This window comes from Canis aureus, chromosome 15 (assembly GCF_053574225.1).
Source record: "Canis aureus isolate CA01 chromosome 15, VMU_Caureus_v.1.0, whole genome shotgun sequence".
Classification (NCBI taxonomy): domain Eukaryota; kingdom Metazoa; phylum Chordata; class Mammalia; order Carnivora; family Canidae; genus Canis; species Canis aureus.
The window spans coordinates 40,210,176-40,226,859 of NC_135625.1; the positions used below are offsets into that span (position 1 = coordinate 40,210,176).

The 16,684-nt window shown below is 44.3% G+C and overlaps 2 protein-coding genes across 7 annotated transcripts; one reads left to right on the forward strand and one right to left on the reverse strand.

Moving 5' to 3' along the window:
- Nucleotides 1–37: 37 nt before the first annotated feature.
- HTRA4 (HtrA serine peptidase 4) lies at nucleotides 38–11,836 on the forward strand. Of its 6 annotated transcripts, XR_013352989.1 has the most exons (10): nucleotides 46–583; nucleotides 958–1,057; nucleotides 1,998–2,202; nucleotides 3,079–3,273; nucleotides 3,708–3,740; nucleotides 5,203–5,317; nucleotides 5,717–5,774; nucleotides 6,193–6,288; nucleotides 9,007–9,092; nucleotides 9,614–9,824. XR_013352989.1 is itself a non-coding variant. In XM_077849230.1 (9 exons), exons 1-9 carry the CDS (start codon nucleotides 106–108, stop codon nucleotides 9,777–9,779), a joined length of 1,446 nt encoding a protein of 481 aa, XP_077705356.1. In that variant the 5' UTR covers nucleotides 59–105; the 3' UTR covers nucleotides 9,780–11,836. The 6 variants fall into 6 exon arrangements, 3 of the variants coding, with proteins under 3 accessions (XP_077705357.1, XP_077705358.1, XP_077705356.1); XR_013352988.1 differs by lacking the exon at nucleotides 9,614–9,824 and having other exon boundaries at nucleotides 38–583; nucleotides 5,203–5,408; XR_013352987.1 differs by lacking the exon at nucleotides 9,007–9,092 and having other exon boundaries at nucleotides 44–583; nucleotides 5,203–5,408.
- On the reverse strand, nucleotides 11,646–16,639 carry TM2D2 (TM2 domain containing 2). The gene is made up of 4 exons (XM_077849239.1): nucleotides 16,304–16,639; nucleotides 15,403–15,490; nucleotides 13,412–13,527; nucleotides 11,646–12,485 (listed from the first exon to the last, which is right to left on the reverse strand). The coding sequence occupies exons 1-4, from the start codon at nucleotides 16,528–16,530 to the stop codon at nucleotides 12,272–12,274; spliced, it is 645 nt and encodes a 214-aa protein (XP_077705365.1). The 5' UTR covers nucleotides 16,531–16,639; the 3' UTR covers nucleotides 11,646–12,271.
- Nucleotides 16,640–16,684: the final 45 nt, after the last annotated feature.

Here is a 16,684-nt window from a genome sequence, read left to right on the forward strand (position 1 = left end):
AAAGCCCGGGGGCTGACGGAGGCGGCATCCTCCGGGAGAGGGAGGCTCTTTTTAGAGCCGTGGCGGGTCCAGAGGAACCGGAGAGCGTGGAAGAGAGGGCGCAGGATGACCAGACCGCCGCCGCCCGCTGCGCTGGGACCGCTTCTCCTGCTGTGGCTGCTGCCGGCCTCGCTGCCCGTGCCGGGGGTCGAGGCTAGCAGGTCGAGGCCCCCGCTGCGCTGTCCCGCGGCCTGCGAGCCCACGCGCTGCCCCCCGCTGCCCGCCTGCTCCGCGGGGTCGTCGCCGGTGCTCGACGGCTGCCGCTGCTGCCGCGTGTGCGCGGCGGCCGAGGGCGAGGCGTGCGGCGGGGCCGCGGGCCGGCCGTGCGCTCCGGGGCTGCGGTGCGGCGCGCGGCCCGGGGCCCGGCGTCTCCGCGGCGCCCGGGGGGGCACGTGCGGCTGCCCGGCGGCGGGGGCGGCGGTGTGCGGCAGCGACGGGCGCACCTACCCCAGCCTGTGCGAGCTGCGCGCCCAGAACCGCGCGGCGCGTCTCCGGGGCGCGCTCCCGGCCGTGCCGGTGCTGAAGGGCGACTGCGCGGGGCGAGGTGAGCGCCGCCCGCGGCTCGGGGTGCTCGCAGCTCCCGCCGGCGCCTTTGCCTCCGGAGTCAACTACGCGTTCCCAGTTTTCTCTCCTTCTTAGGTGTCGCCTTACCAGTGCCTGCGTGGTTTCTCCCCGCTTGCCTCCCCGGGCCTGTTAAATACCATCTCCCCCCCTCCCTTTTTTCCTCTTACCCACCCGGGATAACAGGTGTAGTTCCCTCAAGGCGCATCCTTCCGAGTTAAGAGGCCCTTAGCTCTCAACTCTGCAGCGAATAGAGGGGGAGCCCGACGGGGGGAGCGGAGTTGGGGAGAGACCCGGAGAGCTTGCATAGGGCGCCCGGCGCACTCAGGCCCCCAGGAACCAAGCATTTCTTCCCAGAGGCCTGGAGTGTCGGCCGGCTCCGGAGCCAGTACAACTTCCTCGCGGCGGTGGTGGAGAAGGTGGCGCCCTCCGTGGTGCACTTGCAGCTGTTCCGCAGGTAAGGGAGGCAGGAGGCCGCCCGCCCGCCCACCCGCGGCACCCCGCTCCAGGCCCCCACCCCCGCGGCGCAGGCGGCGCTGAGTCCTAAAACCCGCTGCGAGGAAATCGCGGCCCTAACAGGCTGGATAATCCGTTCGCGGAGGTTTAGCCAAAGAGCGGAAGCGTAGGGATTGCGACCACCAGGTCCGGGCTACTCCTCTGCACTTAGGAGCGTGGGGTTTCTCTCTCCCTCAACTCCCACGACATAACTGAAGGTCAGATGTAGGAGCTAGAAGGCACCCCCATGGTGATCTTGCTCGGGGGGGGGGGGGCTCGTTTTCATGGAAGGAAATCCGATGTCACGAAGCCACTTGGTGGTGGAACCTAAGCGGGAACCAGCCTTCTTCCACTTCCTACCTGCCTGGGTCCTCAATAATGTAGCACTGGGTGCACGTTTGCTCTCAGGAGTGTGATTAGGGTAGGCCTCTCTGAAGCAGAGGGGTGCTGCTCTGACCAGCACTGGAGAAGGAGGCGAGGGGGGTTGTCCCTGGAAAAGGAAAGTTGGCATCAGCTCTCTGTTCTGCTCCTAAGAGGTGGCCAGGGTACTGAACATGAGGAGTCTAAGTACTCGTGCAGGGAATGAAAACACAGACAGGGGGCACCTGGGTGGCTCAATGGTTGAGCCCCTGCCTTTGGCTCAGGGTGTGATCCCAGGGTCCTGGTATGGAGTTCCCCATAGGGAGCCTGCTTCTCCCTCTGCCTATGTCTCTGTGCCTCTCATGAATAAATAAATAAAATCTTAAAAAATAAAAATAAAAAAACTCAGACGGGATAGTAAAATGTCTGAGAAAACTGTGGTGGAGGTGTGTTTGATCAATGAGAGGTTCCCATGTCCCCAGACTGTGATGGATCCCCTGATTTTCCTGCCTTCTGCTTATGCTGTTGTCTTGTGGGGACAGGTCACCTCTTAGCAGCAAGGATATGCCTGCATCCAGCGGCTCTGGGTTCATAGTGTCTGAGGATGGGCTCATTGTTACCAACGCCCACGTAATCACCAACCAGCAGCGGATCCAGGTGGAGCTCCAGAGTGGGGTCCAGTATGAAGCCACTATCAAGGACATTGACCATAAATTGGATCTTGCGCTGATTAAGATTGAGCCAAATGTGAGTGTGCAAGGGCCAAATCAGTCTGTACATCTGGAGATTTTCATCAGTTTGCTGCCATTTCCCTCACTGCCCAATTCCCACACATCTTTTTTTTTTTTTTTTAACTTGGTATATGTTCTTTGCTAAATTTCCTTTTTCCCTATTTTCCACTCTTATTTTCTTTTATGCCTGTTTGTATGTCCCTAACAATTTCTATTAACTATCCAGCCTCCTTTACCTCCTCCTTCAATAGCTGCTGCTGCTGGGAAACCTCTCTCTGCTTGCCTTAGAATACTAGGACTGATTACAATGGATTCAAGGATGCTAAGGAATACTTTGAGGTCCTTGCTGCACAATGTGGTCTGCACAACAGCAGCATTGACATTATCTGAGAATCTTAAAAAATGTACAATCTAAGATCCCACCCTGGTCTACTGAGTCAGAATCTGCATTTTAATAAGATCCCTGAGTGATTCAAGCACACATTAAAGTTTGAGAAGCACTGCTCTGGGCCATCTCCTTTCTGTTTGTGGTTTGATTTTGACCATAGAATTCTGAGCTGGTATAGTGCTAAGTGAGTTGCTAATATCAGTGGTATGTTCACCAGCTACTTCACTGCTGGCTTAGTTATAGGAATTTCTACAAAGCAATAATTTTAGACTTTAGAGATGATCCTGATCATCTTATGGAGTGACAGTTGGTGGTTGCTGGGATTTGAGGAAGAAGCATTAGGGACTTGTAGAACCTAGGTGAGTGGGTGGGTGATTCTTGCATTGGCAGTGCCCAAATGATAGAGACTGTGTCAGATGTGGGTTGTACGCAAATACTGGTTGATTCTCTTCTTGATTTGTTCTTCACCTCTCTACCCTTCCCACCCCTCCTGGGTGCGTGCAGGGTGACCTTCCTGTATTGCTGCTGGGAAGGTCATCCGACCTGCAGGCTGGAGAGTTCGTGGTGGCCTTGGGCAGCCCATTTTCTCTGCAGAACACAGTGACTGCAGGAATTGTCAGCACTACACAGCGAGGGGGCAGAGAGCTGGGGCTGAAGGATTCAGACATGGACTATATCCAGACTGATGCCATAATTAATGTAAGTCACTTGGGAGGGCCATCCTCAGCTGATAAGGTAGGGCAGGACAGGGAGAAGAGCGTGTCAGAATGCCCTCATGTCCCTTTGGTCTGTTGGGGCTGTGCAAAGTCCAGTTGGATTCTCATGGGAGGGATGGAATGCCATGTTGTTAGAGTCTAGCCGGTTTGATGTGATCATCGGCATCCATGATATTGGGTTGTCTCTTAGGGTCTGTCCTAGAGGCCACCCCTACTGTAGAAGGTGATGGTCCTCTTGCTGTTGTCCTTTACCTGCACTGACTTCCCTGTTGGTGATGACAGTGGGCATGGCTTTGCTTGCCTGGGAGGAACAGGGGCTCACCAGAGCAGGGTGCTGTTGGTAAGCCTCTTTAGGGACTCTGTATAAATGCCAAGGAGAAAAGCAGCACTGATGACTTTTTCAAAATCTGTCTTCAGCACGGCAATTCTGGGGGCCCCCTGGTGAACTTGGTAAGTGGCTACTTTCCTTGCTGCTTCTTGTCTCTTCCGAACTTTCAAAGACTTTACACATTCCATAATGCAGACCAGAGATCTGTGGATAGGACACTTTACGTAAATGGTTAGCAAAACTTTAAGGTCATTGGTGGATTTATCATCACTTGTCACATGGCATGTGATCTCACCCAAGTGACGGTGCCAGGGTTCACTTCTGCTTATTGACATCTCTTCAACATGCTTTCTGTTTTCATTGTGCAGTTAACAAAAGTTAACTAAACTGTATGTCGATGTCCAACTGTACTATGAAATGTCGATCCTTGAGGACTCCCTGCTGCTACATATGAAGATCTGTCCCTCATCCCAGAATGCCAGCTACATGACGTGGTCTGTTGAGGTTTTTAGACCTGAGATAGAAAAGCCACAGTGAGAACCCATTACACTGTCTTTTATTTAATTTGTAAAGTTTTATTCAGCATCTCTAGTGGAAATGCAAGCATTTCTAGTTGCTCAAATACACTGAAAACAGAGAGTGCAGTGCTATTTGATATGCAGTCTGTGATCATGCTGAGGCCCTTTGGGCTGTTTTTGGTTCCTTACACATTATACTTGCTCTTTGGAGGATGAATCGTTATGTGAAATTACTGAGCCCTCCTTAACTCATAGCAACGCGGGTAATTTTTTTGTGCCTGCTTTCTCCAGTAGACAACGAGTTTACTAGAGCAGGGGTGACGTGCAGACCATCAGACCACACTCCAGACCTACTGAGTTATGATACGTATTATAATATGACCGGAAGTCTGCTTTCTACCCTTCCCATGACCCAATGAAGGCTAAAGGATGATGAGGTGCACGAAGATGAAAGTGGTTCCCACTTCATAGCTTTGGCCTCATAAAGCTTTGTTCTCAGAGGTCAATCAGCTAATTCTGAAATTTCACTGAAGTGTTGTTGCAAATCCAACAGCGTTTTCTCTTTTCCATATTTATTTTTGGTTTCATAAATAGTCCTTGTCCCCTTCACGGTGTCAACATACAAACTGTGGCTCACTTTTAAAATCATTTGGTGGAGTAGAAAATGAACTCAAGCTTAAAAAAAATTTCCTCAGAGGCACCTGGGTGGCTCAGGGCGTGATCCCGGAGTCCTGGGATCGAGTTCCGCATCTGGCTCCTGGCACGGAGCCTGCTTCTCCCTCTGCCTGTGTCTCTGCCTCTCTCTCTGTGTCTCACATGGATAAATAAATAAAAAAAAATCTTAAAAAAACAAAACACCACCACCTTCCCTCAGTGGCGATTTGCACAGGGCAGGCCCCCCCCGGGCCCCCTGTCCTCCTACCCCCTCCCCCCAGCCTGCTTCTCCTCTAGCCGCTCTGTGCTCTGGACCTCCCTGACTAGCCTCACTCTCTCTTCTGCTGGTCCTGGCTTTGCATTGGCCACTTTGCACAACTTGGCGAGCCAGTGAGGCCTCCTCCCTTGCCAGGATGGTGACGTAATTGGCATAAATACACTGAAGGTGACAGCGGGAATCTCCTTCGCCATTCCCTCCGATCGAATTCGACAGTTTCTGGCAGAATTCCACGAGCGGCAGTTGAAAGGTAACAGGGGGGTTTCTCCCCCTCCTGCTTTTCAGGAATACTCGGGCTATTGTGGAGACGGCCATGGGGTTCTGTGGACTAGGGGTCCCTGGTACGCAGCTCTTAGCACGGTGGTTCGGGTGGCAATATGGGCAACTAGGCACAAAACCAGGCATGTGTCCTGCCCAGAAATAGGTGAGTTCTGGCAGAAAGGAAACCCATAGGCTGGAGATGAGAGGCGGACGGCAGCAGTGTCGGTGCTAGTGACTACAGGTTCCCCGAAGCGTGTTTTCATTGCTGACAGCCTGAAAGGGCAGCTACAATTATAGTACGGATATTCTGTGACTTGCTGTCTTTTTAGGGTCTGCCAAAAGGAAAGACGTTTTGTTGTTAGTAACACCCTATAACTTTCCTTTCCAGGAAAGGCTCTTTCACAGAAGAAGTATCTCGGTCTGCGGATGCTGCCTCTCACTATGAAGTAAGCAGGGGTTTCAGTATGTCTGGGTTGTTTCTCAGAAGCAAAGGGCACACATGGACAGTCTTAACAGGGAATCTAAAGCATGTGGACCACAGTTAGCTACTCTTGGGAGAGTAGGCCCCGTTATCACAGGGTAGGTATCTGCCTCTGCCTGCACCAATATTTGACACTATGTTTCAGTAGCTTCTTTCGCTATGGCTATACCTGATAATGTCCAATGATTTGGGGCTTTGGTAGAGAACCGGGCCACCCCCAGGTTAGAATAACTGTGACCAGCTTGATGGAATCCTCCCTGGCTGCCTGAAGCTTTGAGTAGAACATATGAGAGTACCTGTTGAGTTGGAGGCTTTGACTGGGGCTCAGGTGGTGAATTCATTGTTTCTTAATCTTCTGGGAAACCTTTTCTCACTTTTCTTAGCCTTCTTCAAGAGATGAAAAGGCAAGATCCAGATTTTCCTGATGTGAGTTCTGGGGTTTTTGTGTATGAGGTGATTCAAGGAACGGCTGCTGAAAGGTAAGAGCTCAGGCCTTGGCCCAGCTAGGGCACCATGGTAAATATGTGGATTGAGATGTGCACTGTGAGTACAGTGGCTCAGCCCACACATGGCTGTTAACACTGAGATGTGGCTGGTGTGACTGAGGAAGTGAATCTTGTCTAATTTTAATTTATGTAAATTAAAAAAACCCCAGAGGCAATCAATATAAAAGATTTTTCCATTAAACATACCTTTTGTTTTGGAAGGACTGCCTTTAACTTTAATTACTGCATTGTTTAAGATGTTATATAGTAGCACAACAGTTGTATGTTGTTTCTAGTGGATTTCAAAGACATCTATGAAACAGTCTAAAGTACCTATTAATAATTTAAAAAATTATGCGTTAAAGTGATAATACCTATATTGTGTTAAATAAGTATATTATTAAAATGAGTTTCATCTACTTTGAAAGAAAATTTTTTTAAAGATTTTATTTATTTATGAGAGACACAGAGAGAGAGGCAGAGACACAGGCAGAGGGACAAGTAGGCTCCCTGTAGGGAGCCCGATGTGGGACTCAATCCCAGGACCCCAGGATCATGCCCTGAGCCAAAGGCAGATACTCAACTACTGAACCACCCAGGTGTCCCTATTTTTAAAGAGATTTCTAAAATTAAGGAAGTTTTTAAAAATGTGACTACCAGAAAATTTAAAATGACATATGTGGCCTGTCTTACATTTCTATTGGACAGTGCTGATTTAGATTTGTGTACCTGTGTCTGGAAGGACTTTTTTGGGGAAGGGGATGATTCTTTTTTCTTGTAGCCCAAGCATTCATGATGAGTTAATAGCATAAGTTTAAAGTAATTTTGCTAGCAATTCTTGAATCTACTTTTGATACCTTAGTTATTAAGAATAGGAAAGATTCGGGAGGGCTAAAAGTTTAAGAACATATTTTAGGTACTTTAAGACACTTTTTTCTTGAACTCTGGAAGACTATATCAGACGCCAGCACTGAATGAGTGAATGTTAATAAAGCAAAGGATAGAACAGCTCATCAGAGAAGTGCTCCAGCTGATTTTACTCATTTTTAAACTTTTATACCTACTGAGGGAAGAGGTGGCTTGTCCTACAATTATTCTCCTGGATCTCTCTCTTATACTTCTTCAGTATACCTCTCTCACTGCTTTTGTTTCTCGAGAGCTTTTTTTATATTATGGCAACTTTTTTAGTAGGGGGAAGAAACCATGGGGTACTAAAAGTTAATAGCTAAGGGTTAGGTCTCATGTTACTAAATTTGGCATGTCATAGGCTTTTTTAGACTTTCTTGCTTCCTGCCCTTCCCCTACCCCTTTATTTTTATCTTTTGGTTCAAGGCCAAAGCTATTTCTTTCAGTTCTCCTAGTCCTTGCTGCTCAAAGTGTGGTCTGTAGACTAGCAGCATTGGCTTCACCTGGAGCTTTAGAAATGCAGAATGAAGGGTGCCTGGGTGGCTCAGTTGGTTGAGACTGGACTCTTGATTTAGGCTCAGGTCATGGCCATGGGGTTGTGAGATTGAACCCCGAGTCGGGGTCTGCGTTGAAGTCTGCTTCTTTCTCTCTCTCTCTCGGTCTCTCTCTCTCTCTCTCCTCTCATGTGGCTGTGCTCTCTAAAATAAACAGATCTTAAAAAAAAAAAAAGAAAGAAATGCAGAATGACAGGCCCCAGCACTAAATCAGAATCTGTTTTAAACAAGATCTCCAGGTGATTTGTATAAACATTGAAGTGTGGGACTACTGCTTGCTTGAAGTCACTGATAAACCAGAAATCTATTATTTCTGGCTTCACCCAGTTATATCTATCTATCTAATTGTTATTTATCTAATAACAGTAATTACAGTAATAACAGCCAGCACTTAGTAACCCCTTACTATGTCAGGCATCACTTTAAGTGTTTTACATACTTTTTGAGCCCCCAATAGTCTATGATATAGGCATTATTTTACAGAAACAGCAGCTATGGTACAGAGAGGTAGTTCACTTGAGAGGTACATATAAGTCAAGAGCAGGGATGTGGAATCTGGCTTAACTCCCGGATTGTCCTGTTTTGTAGCTGCTTCTCTTGTTTCTAAGAGGCAGAGCGAGTGGCAGGAAGATGGGTTTTCAAGTCTGAAAGACCCAAGGTCAAACTCTACTTTAAGTCCCTTCCAAGCTGTAGCACATGGGATAGGTTATTTATTATGGCTGAGCCTCATACCCTCATTTTGGTGCATACCATACACTCAGCAATAACTGGCAGGTTTCTCTTTTTCTACCTATAGAACTACAGTGGATTAAATTTCTTGTTTGTGCACTGTCCCAGTCATCTTCCTGAGCTGTCCTTGTGCTAAAGGTTTTCCAGGCTTTTAGCTTTGCCCTCAAACTTCTCTTCACATCCTCTGGCTTTAAATTTGTATTAAAAAAAAAAAAATTAACTCCACATATCTTGGTAATCCTCCCATATCCTTCCTTTGGTTCCACATTTCTTTAAAATGATGTCTCCTGGAATCATTTAATTTGATGTCTCTCTTCCAGCTTACTATTGACCTAAAGTTTCTAGAATATATATTCTATGTGAAGCAAATATATTGGAGACAAAATATAATCACAACTTTGGGGAAAAGCAGCCTAGAACCAGAGTCTTAAATATTTAGACTTGGAAGGGTGACTGGTTTTTGACTTCCTGGAAGCAGAGCAGTCATACAGCTCAACAGACTCTTCATTTCCATAACTTGTAGGTGGAGATGGGGCAAGTGAGTGAGCTCTCAAAACCGAACTGTATGGGGGAAAAGTTTATTGCTTGTGTTCTTCTTCATCTTTGCTGGTAAGACCAGGAGTATGTTTGAGGTTTACAGATAAAAAATAAAAGCAAAATTCCCTATTCCAAACCAAATCCAATAATATGGGAGGAATAAACTTTTTACATGATTCTGTTAGAAGACTGAATTTATAAAGGTAAATAGGATTGTTGTCCCTAGGTGGTTTCCTAGCATATCTTACAAGAGCCCTCATATTTGAAAGGATTGGGCTATTTCTGGTTTCCTGTTTGTATGTTTAATGACAGCAAAATAGGGGTGCCCCAGTGACTCAGTCGGTTAAGCCTCTTCCTTTGGCTCAGGTCCTGATCACAGGGTCCTGGGATCAAGCCCCACATCAGGCTCCCTGCTCCGTGGGGAGTCTGCTTTTCCCTCTGCTCCCTCCCCTGCTTGTGCACACACACTCTCTCTCATAAAATCTTAAAAAAAAATGACAGCAAAATAGTGTCATAGGAGACAGACATTAAATTCTAGATGGGAACAAATAAAACGTATAATTTCATGGTCTTTCTTTCCTCCCCTCTCCCAGCTCTGGGTTGAGAGACCACGATGTAATTGTCAGCATAAATGGGCAACCTGTTACCACCACAACTGATGTTATTGAAGCTGTGAAGGACAGTGATTCCCTTTCCATTATGGTTCTTCGAGGAAGTCAAACTTTGATCCTGACAGTCACACCTGAAATAATCAATTAATTATCTTGCTTTAAAGAGAAATCATCTAACAAAATCAAAACTATATTACCTGGTTTGTATTGAAGATGTGCCAAAGATGGCAAGTTTTAGGGTCTCTTAAGATAAATGAATGTTTTAAAATACACATGCACGCACACACACACACAGGGACTGTTAGATTGGGGTGCTCTACTGTTGCTAAGAAGCCTCACTAAAGCAAGTGAAGGACATGGTGCCAGGAAGTCTGGAAAGCTGATAACATTTTACTTAAACACAGGAAACAACTGAAAAACAGTCAGTTTCTATTTTAACCTTGACAGGACACTTGTGGATTTTAAAATTTCTCTATAGTCACAAACTGGGTGTAACACCAACGTACACACCCACATACACACATGCGCACGAGTGAACAGACCTACTGAATATGAAGAGACAACCTGAATCCAGAGTGCAAAGGAAATAGAATTTTTAATAATACTACCTTTCTCAATCAGTTTTTCAGGTGGTACCACATTTGGCCAGGGTTTGTAGGTACAGAGGATGAGCATCATTTCTTTTCTTTTTTTTTGATGAGCATCATTTCTAAGTCAAATTCAAATTGACTACTGTGGACTGTCACTGAGGAATACTAGATTCTAATGATCACCCTGCCTGTGGTCTCAGAGCTTTCTGTGAGAGGGCTTCTTTTATAGGACAAATCCTTCAATAACTTCTAGACTTTGACCTTTTTACTCATCCTTATCCTCCTGGCAACATTAGTGATTTTGAATCTGAAAGCTGCCAAAGTGTTGGTGTTTTTAAAGAAAATTGTTTTTGATGGGGCTTGTGAATATCCTGAAGGAGATTTTTTTTCCCAAGTGTGGGATGAACCAGGATTTGTGGCTTAGTGTAGTACCTTATTTTTGGTAAGATTTTAATTTGTTTTCCAGATTTCTCTTACAAGTTAGGTTTTTTTTTTTTTTTTAATATGGCATCTCCTTAAATTCTATGCAAAATTTTAAGTGCATTTTTTTTTTTTTTTTCCTGGGGATGAGATCCAGTTTCTTGACGACCTACAACAATTTTAATTATTACTGTTACAAACAAGGTTATGGTCAATGTAGTACAGAATTCTCAAGGCAGAATAATGTTTTAATTTTTACACAATTGCCAACCATTTGATAATATAAACACAGTGATCCTATTAATCAGGGATGATAAAGTTGAAACATTTAGAAAAGCTGCTTCATAAGGATAGAACGTATCTGGTGTTATTTTAACCGATTCTTGGTCCTTAAGTAATCTATTATGATTGGTTTTAGGATTTATCCTGAATATCGGGCTTTTAGTTTTACTTGTCTGAAAAGTCCTCCTTTTACTTCATATTTAAAAGTTCTTTTCAACTTAAATTGCAAAGGATGGGAACTAAGTTTTTAAACCACTTATAATTAAGGATATTTCCTTTTATTCCCAGTGACTTGGGAATGCAAAAGCTTGGCTGTCTCTTTTTCGCAACTGCTGACTACTGTTGCCCACAGTGAGAGCTTCCAGTACCATGCTTATTTTGATGGAATGTGTTATGTTTGCCCCCATAAATTACATCTTAACTCTACCCATTGCTCAGTAATTCTGTCCTTTAAGTAAGAATCTTTTTTTTCCCCCAAAGCTATGAGGCTTTTCACCTTATCTTACATAATTGTGGAGAATTTTAGTTTTAGTTTTACAGTTAGTTGTAGGAGATCTTTCTTACCAGCCTATAACATAGACTCTCTAAACTAGTAGATAACTAATTTTCAGATAGGATAGCCAAGAGGATAGCTAAACCCAGACATATCTGATTATTGTTGGGCTTTCAAAATATAATTGAAATGAAATTATTGCACGGTATATACTGCCTCTGGAGCATAATGATGTAACAATAGGGTTTATTAATAGAGTGGCTCATTTCAAATGCCCAGCTTTTGGCAAAACAAACAATTTTGAGTCTCATTCTACCTACTGAAAATACCAAACAGCACTCCAGGTTGGGAGAATTTATTCTGCAACTTGAATTCAGAAAGTCAGAATTTCAATGTGTATTAAAATCCATGGCCATTTTACTTCTGCTGAAGATTTTCATTGGTTCAGCTTCATATCTCCTCTGCAGGAAGATTTAAGGTCACAAAAGGCACAAGGCTAAAAATATTCACTGTGTTCATCTTGTTGGGTTTACTTGCTCTAAAGTATTGAAGATACAGCAATGTACAGAAATACATTATGGAAACCCCTCTACAACTTGTAAGTTAGCCATTAGCCTTTATATTTTTTATGTAAGGAAAGGTACATACTTGATTCCCAAACACGTTTGCTTGTCATTTCTAGTCTGCAAGGTGAAATTTGGGTTGTAAACCCAGAGTCCACAGAAACCTTCTTTACCAAACCTATTCCCCCGAAAGAGGGAAAGTAATGGCCAGGTCTGATATCAAGGAAGAGTTTTGAGCCTGTAGAGATGAATTCAGAAGACATGTCTCTCTGGACCATGACAACAGCTGTTCTTAGTAAACAGTGCACCAATTGCTGCCATCACTTGGCATCAGCCCTCCAGTAATAAGCAAAATAAGGTCGACAAACCACCAAATCCCAAGTCCTCCAAGTGTCAACAGCTTCCCTACTGCTGTGCCAGTGTGTCCGAGACAGAAACGGTCCACTCCAAAACATCCCAGGAAGAAAGAGTAGAGTAAAGTGGTTATGAAGTAGTGTCCTGTATATCTAGACAGAAGGAACGAAAAGGAAGATGTTTACCACATGAAATTAAAACACTTAATGATTAGTGAATTTAACATAAGCGAAAAGATGGTGTAGCAGTTCCTCTGTGGCCTCTTCTCTTCCCCATAAAGAAAATCTCTAATTGGTCTCAAAAGAGTACGACCCAGGACATAGAGGAACAAATACTGAGTTGGATCAGACAAGAAATAATCAAGCACATTTGCTCTGTAGGCATCCTGGGAAGAGTGGAGTCTGGGCCCCCATGTTTCTCCCACACGGGCTCCTTTCCTGAGGCTGCACTTCTGAATGCAGTTCTTTAAAGAAATGTCATCTTTCCTCACATGAACACTAATTTCCATATACTCTTCTATTGTTTTGTGGCAACTAAACATGAGGTTTCTTCAATAAGGATTTGAGTTTTACATTTGCAATTGCTCTAATATTGTCACTAAACACCACAGGCTCCATTAGCAAATGATATGAATATATTCTGTGTCTTCAAGAAAAATTTACAGAAATGACCCTAATTCTTTTAAAGATAAACTTATTTTCCAGGGGAGAGACCCACACTTTTCATAATAAAACTTTTATTCTTCAAATATTAAGGCTATTTTCACAGGATTTATGCCTATCATAGGAATTTTGGAGCTAGATCATCTGGTCCAACACCTTTATTCTGTAGGTGAGGGACAGTTTCTGGGCTTCCAAAGCACCTTGCTAGTTGATGAATTGAGACATTTAGAACTTATGGCTTCTGGTCTCTTAAGTCCAGTGCCCTGTTTATAACCACATTGCCCTTGTCCATGGATTATGCACAGTAATAATGTTGCCCCTTTAACACTTAAGATAAAAGTCACATCAAGAGATGACAAAGAAAAAAGCTCTACCTCTAACCAAGTACCGCCTACCCCATTCAAAGTAACACTTACTTTATACAAGGTTTATTCTCTCGTAGGAAGGTCCTAGGACTGGCACACTCAATCCCATCTAGGGCCCGGCATTGGACTGAAGTGTGTTCCACATCACCGTAGGCCTGCCCACCAAACTGTGGCATGACAACCAAAACAAAACAAACAACCTAAACTCACCAAAGCAAGTTCTGTAGATATATCTTTCTATTCACTAATTAAAGGTGACTCAGGATGATAACTGTACTAACAAAGTTGGGTTAAGCTGTGTTCAAGAGCAAGGAATTTAGTGATTCAAGGGATTTTAAATTATTCCACTCTATTTGTACATTGTTTTAAATAAACTGATTTTTCTTCTTTATGACTAGCTTCTCCAATATAATAAAAAATTTATCATCAGTTTCATTAAATACCATTTAGAGTAGATGAACACAATGCTTTAATTATATTTACAGGAAAGAGAACACATTACTGAGCATTTGGGAATGGTCAATGTGGATTAGAGGTCTGTTTTATATATATTATAAATGAACATAATTAGGTAAGAACTTGAATATCATCTGAATCAGAACTTTTTTTTTTTGGTTGTGAATGTGTGATTATCAGATATCTATATTACATTTTTGTAGAAGTTTAAATTTCAGCAAAAAATTTCAGAACAGGACCTCTTACCATTTATGTAACTGAATTCTAGCAGAGAAAGCACAGCTATACATTCTCCACGGGCACTTTATTAAGTACTTCACTATTATTTTCATTGGTGCATTCCTCAAAGGGAAGGGAGTCGGAAATCATACCTCCCCTGGGATTCAGTGCCTTTATACTGGTCCTCTAGGACTTGTGGGGAAAGTGGCAGTTTGAGTGCCCTGACAGGATCAACTCAGTTTTTAATTAAAATGGGCAAAAGTAGGGGCACCTGGGTGGCTCATTCAGTTGAGCATCTGACTTGATTTCAGCTTAGATGTGGTCTTGGGGTTGTGGAATCAAGTTCTACCTCCAGGCTCTGCACTTAGCGGGAAGTCTGCTTGATATTCTCTCTCTCCCTCTGACCCCCTCCTCACCCTCACCCCCATCCCACCCTCACCCTCACCCCCCACTGGCTTGCTGTCTCTCAAATAATCTTAAAAAAAAAGTGGGCAAAACTAAGTGATCTCTATACAGTACTTAACTTTAACCTTCAAAACCTTCATTGATAATTATCAATAGAACAAAATCTCATTGTATTGAAAACATTTCTTTATACACGATTATACTAAGAGTTGCCTTTTTGGTATTACTTTCAGGTTTATTCCTCTGTCTCTGATTTAGTACAAACAATATTTTCCCATAACTCTCTTATATCTGATTGAATCTTGACTTGCATTGTGCAGCACGAGGAGGAGGTATATGAACTTCACTGGTTGTGGGGAGACTAACTAGGATGTTATTAATGGAACTGAATTGAATGGCTTTTTTCCATTCCAAGAGGCCATTGTTACCAAAGGCTTCTCCTTGAATACTATAATCTCCTACAAAGGCATATAGTGAAAGACTCCCATCTCTTTCCTAAGGATATGGTGGAAACTGCTTTCCTCATGAAAAGAAAGATCATTGGCAAAAGGAGCTTTGCCCCAAATGCATGTGTAACAAAGATAGAGCTCAATCCATTATTGGTTTTTTAGAAAGTGCATAAGCTTTTTTTTTTTTTTTTTGTTCTTTTAGGAAAGTGCACGCTTGAAGGATAATGAGAAGGTGACATAATAGCTTTAAGTCAGTCAATCTCAATAGCTCAAAGAACAAAAGACAGGTTGGTCTGTGCATTTGGGTAGTTTTGGCAGACACCACTTCTTCCTGAGGAAATGAAATGTCTTATTCAGTCACTGATGCTGGCCATGCTGCAAATTTCCAGTAAGTCATTCTAATGAAGTCTACAAAAAGGTAACTTTGTACCCCTTATACCTTTTTGTAACAGCAGTTAGCCAGTACTATTTCTCTATGGAAGAGTTTTCGTATAAAACAAAATAATAACCCACCTTGAGACAACCATAACCGAGCTCCTGGGATGCAGTTGCATTTCCAACATGATCCACTGGGTCGTCACATTCTATAAATTCATCAGGTCTGTAAATCACCAGTAAGGTCATGACCATCATTCTCATGTTTTTTCCAAAAATGGCTGTTTACATGTATATAATCAAAACAGGCAAGAGACATTTCTTCAAGTTTTCTAGGGTTTTATTCTGACAGTTCCCAAGACAAGAGATGCTGTCAGATTGAAGAAGAGCAGTCAAATAGACAGCCATCCAAATGATCCTTTCATTGGGAGTGTTTCTGGTCCTATTTCTACCTGATTCTCCTTCTCCCATGGCTGTCTCCCTTTCCTAGGTAAAGAGCCACAAGGCTAAGGGGGCGAAACTGAAGCCAAAAGATTCCCAGTTCCCCCTGCATCTCCCAAACGCCTTTTCTTATGGACTAAAAAAGAGATGTTAAAAATGACTTGGTTCTGCAACGGTTAGGATATTGCTTTTTTTTTTTTTTTTTTTTTTTTTTTAAGAAAGTGCTTGTAGACAAGGTCAAGTAATTTACTCCATTCGTGCCTCATTACTAGCACCTACGATGGATTCTCCTTTGGTCAAAGGGAGCAGCATAGAGAAGGCACAACCTTGTATCCTTCTTCCGGAGACTATGTGATGTCACTCCTCCCTAGTTCTCCTCTTTCGGGATCCCAAAGGATCTGCCACGGACCCGCAAGGTTTTCCCCTGCACATTGGTGAGAGCAGTGAGAAACCTGTCATGACATTTATCTCCCGCGTGCTATCAGGTCCTCAGGTGGAGAGGGTCTGAAAAAATAAAAAGCAGCCTCCCTTCCCCTACCCAACACCCATATATCTCTGGCCCCATCGCCATCTCCGCCTCGACGACCGGGTAGCTTACAGGTAAGAGCAAAGGATGACTGGAGAGTGGGGGTCGCCATATTCCCAGCTCTGAGCGCCAGCTGAGCCCTCCGGGTGGGCGGCGCCAGCGGATGTGAGCTCGGGCTCGGCGGTAGCGTTGTGCGAGTGACTCCGAGAGACACAGTGCAGCAGAAGGAGATTTCCCAGCAGCAAAGCCGCCTGGCCGCACAGAAGTAAGTAACTCACCGGGCAACCACCCAGCACCATCTTCCCGGGGCCAGTAGCAGAGACCCGACCTCAACCACAAAGCCGGGCCCAGCAGAGCGGACCCAAGAGAGTCCTGTCTGGTCAGGCCTCTAAGCGTAGCCCCACCCCCGCCACCAAACAGCCAATGGGCGCGCAGCTCGACGCTCCGCCCCGC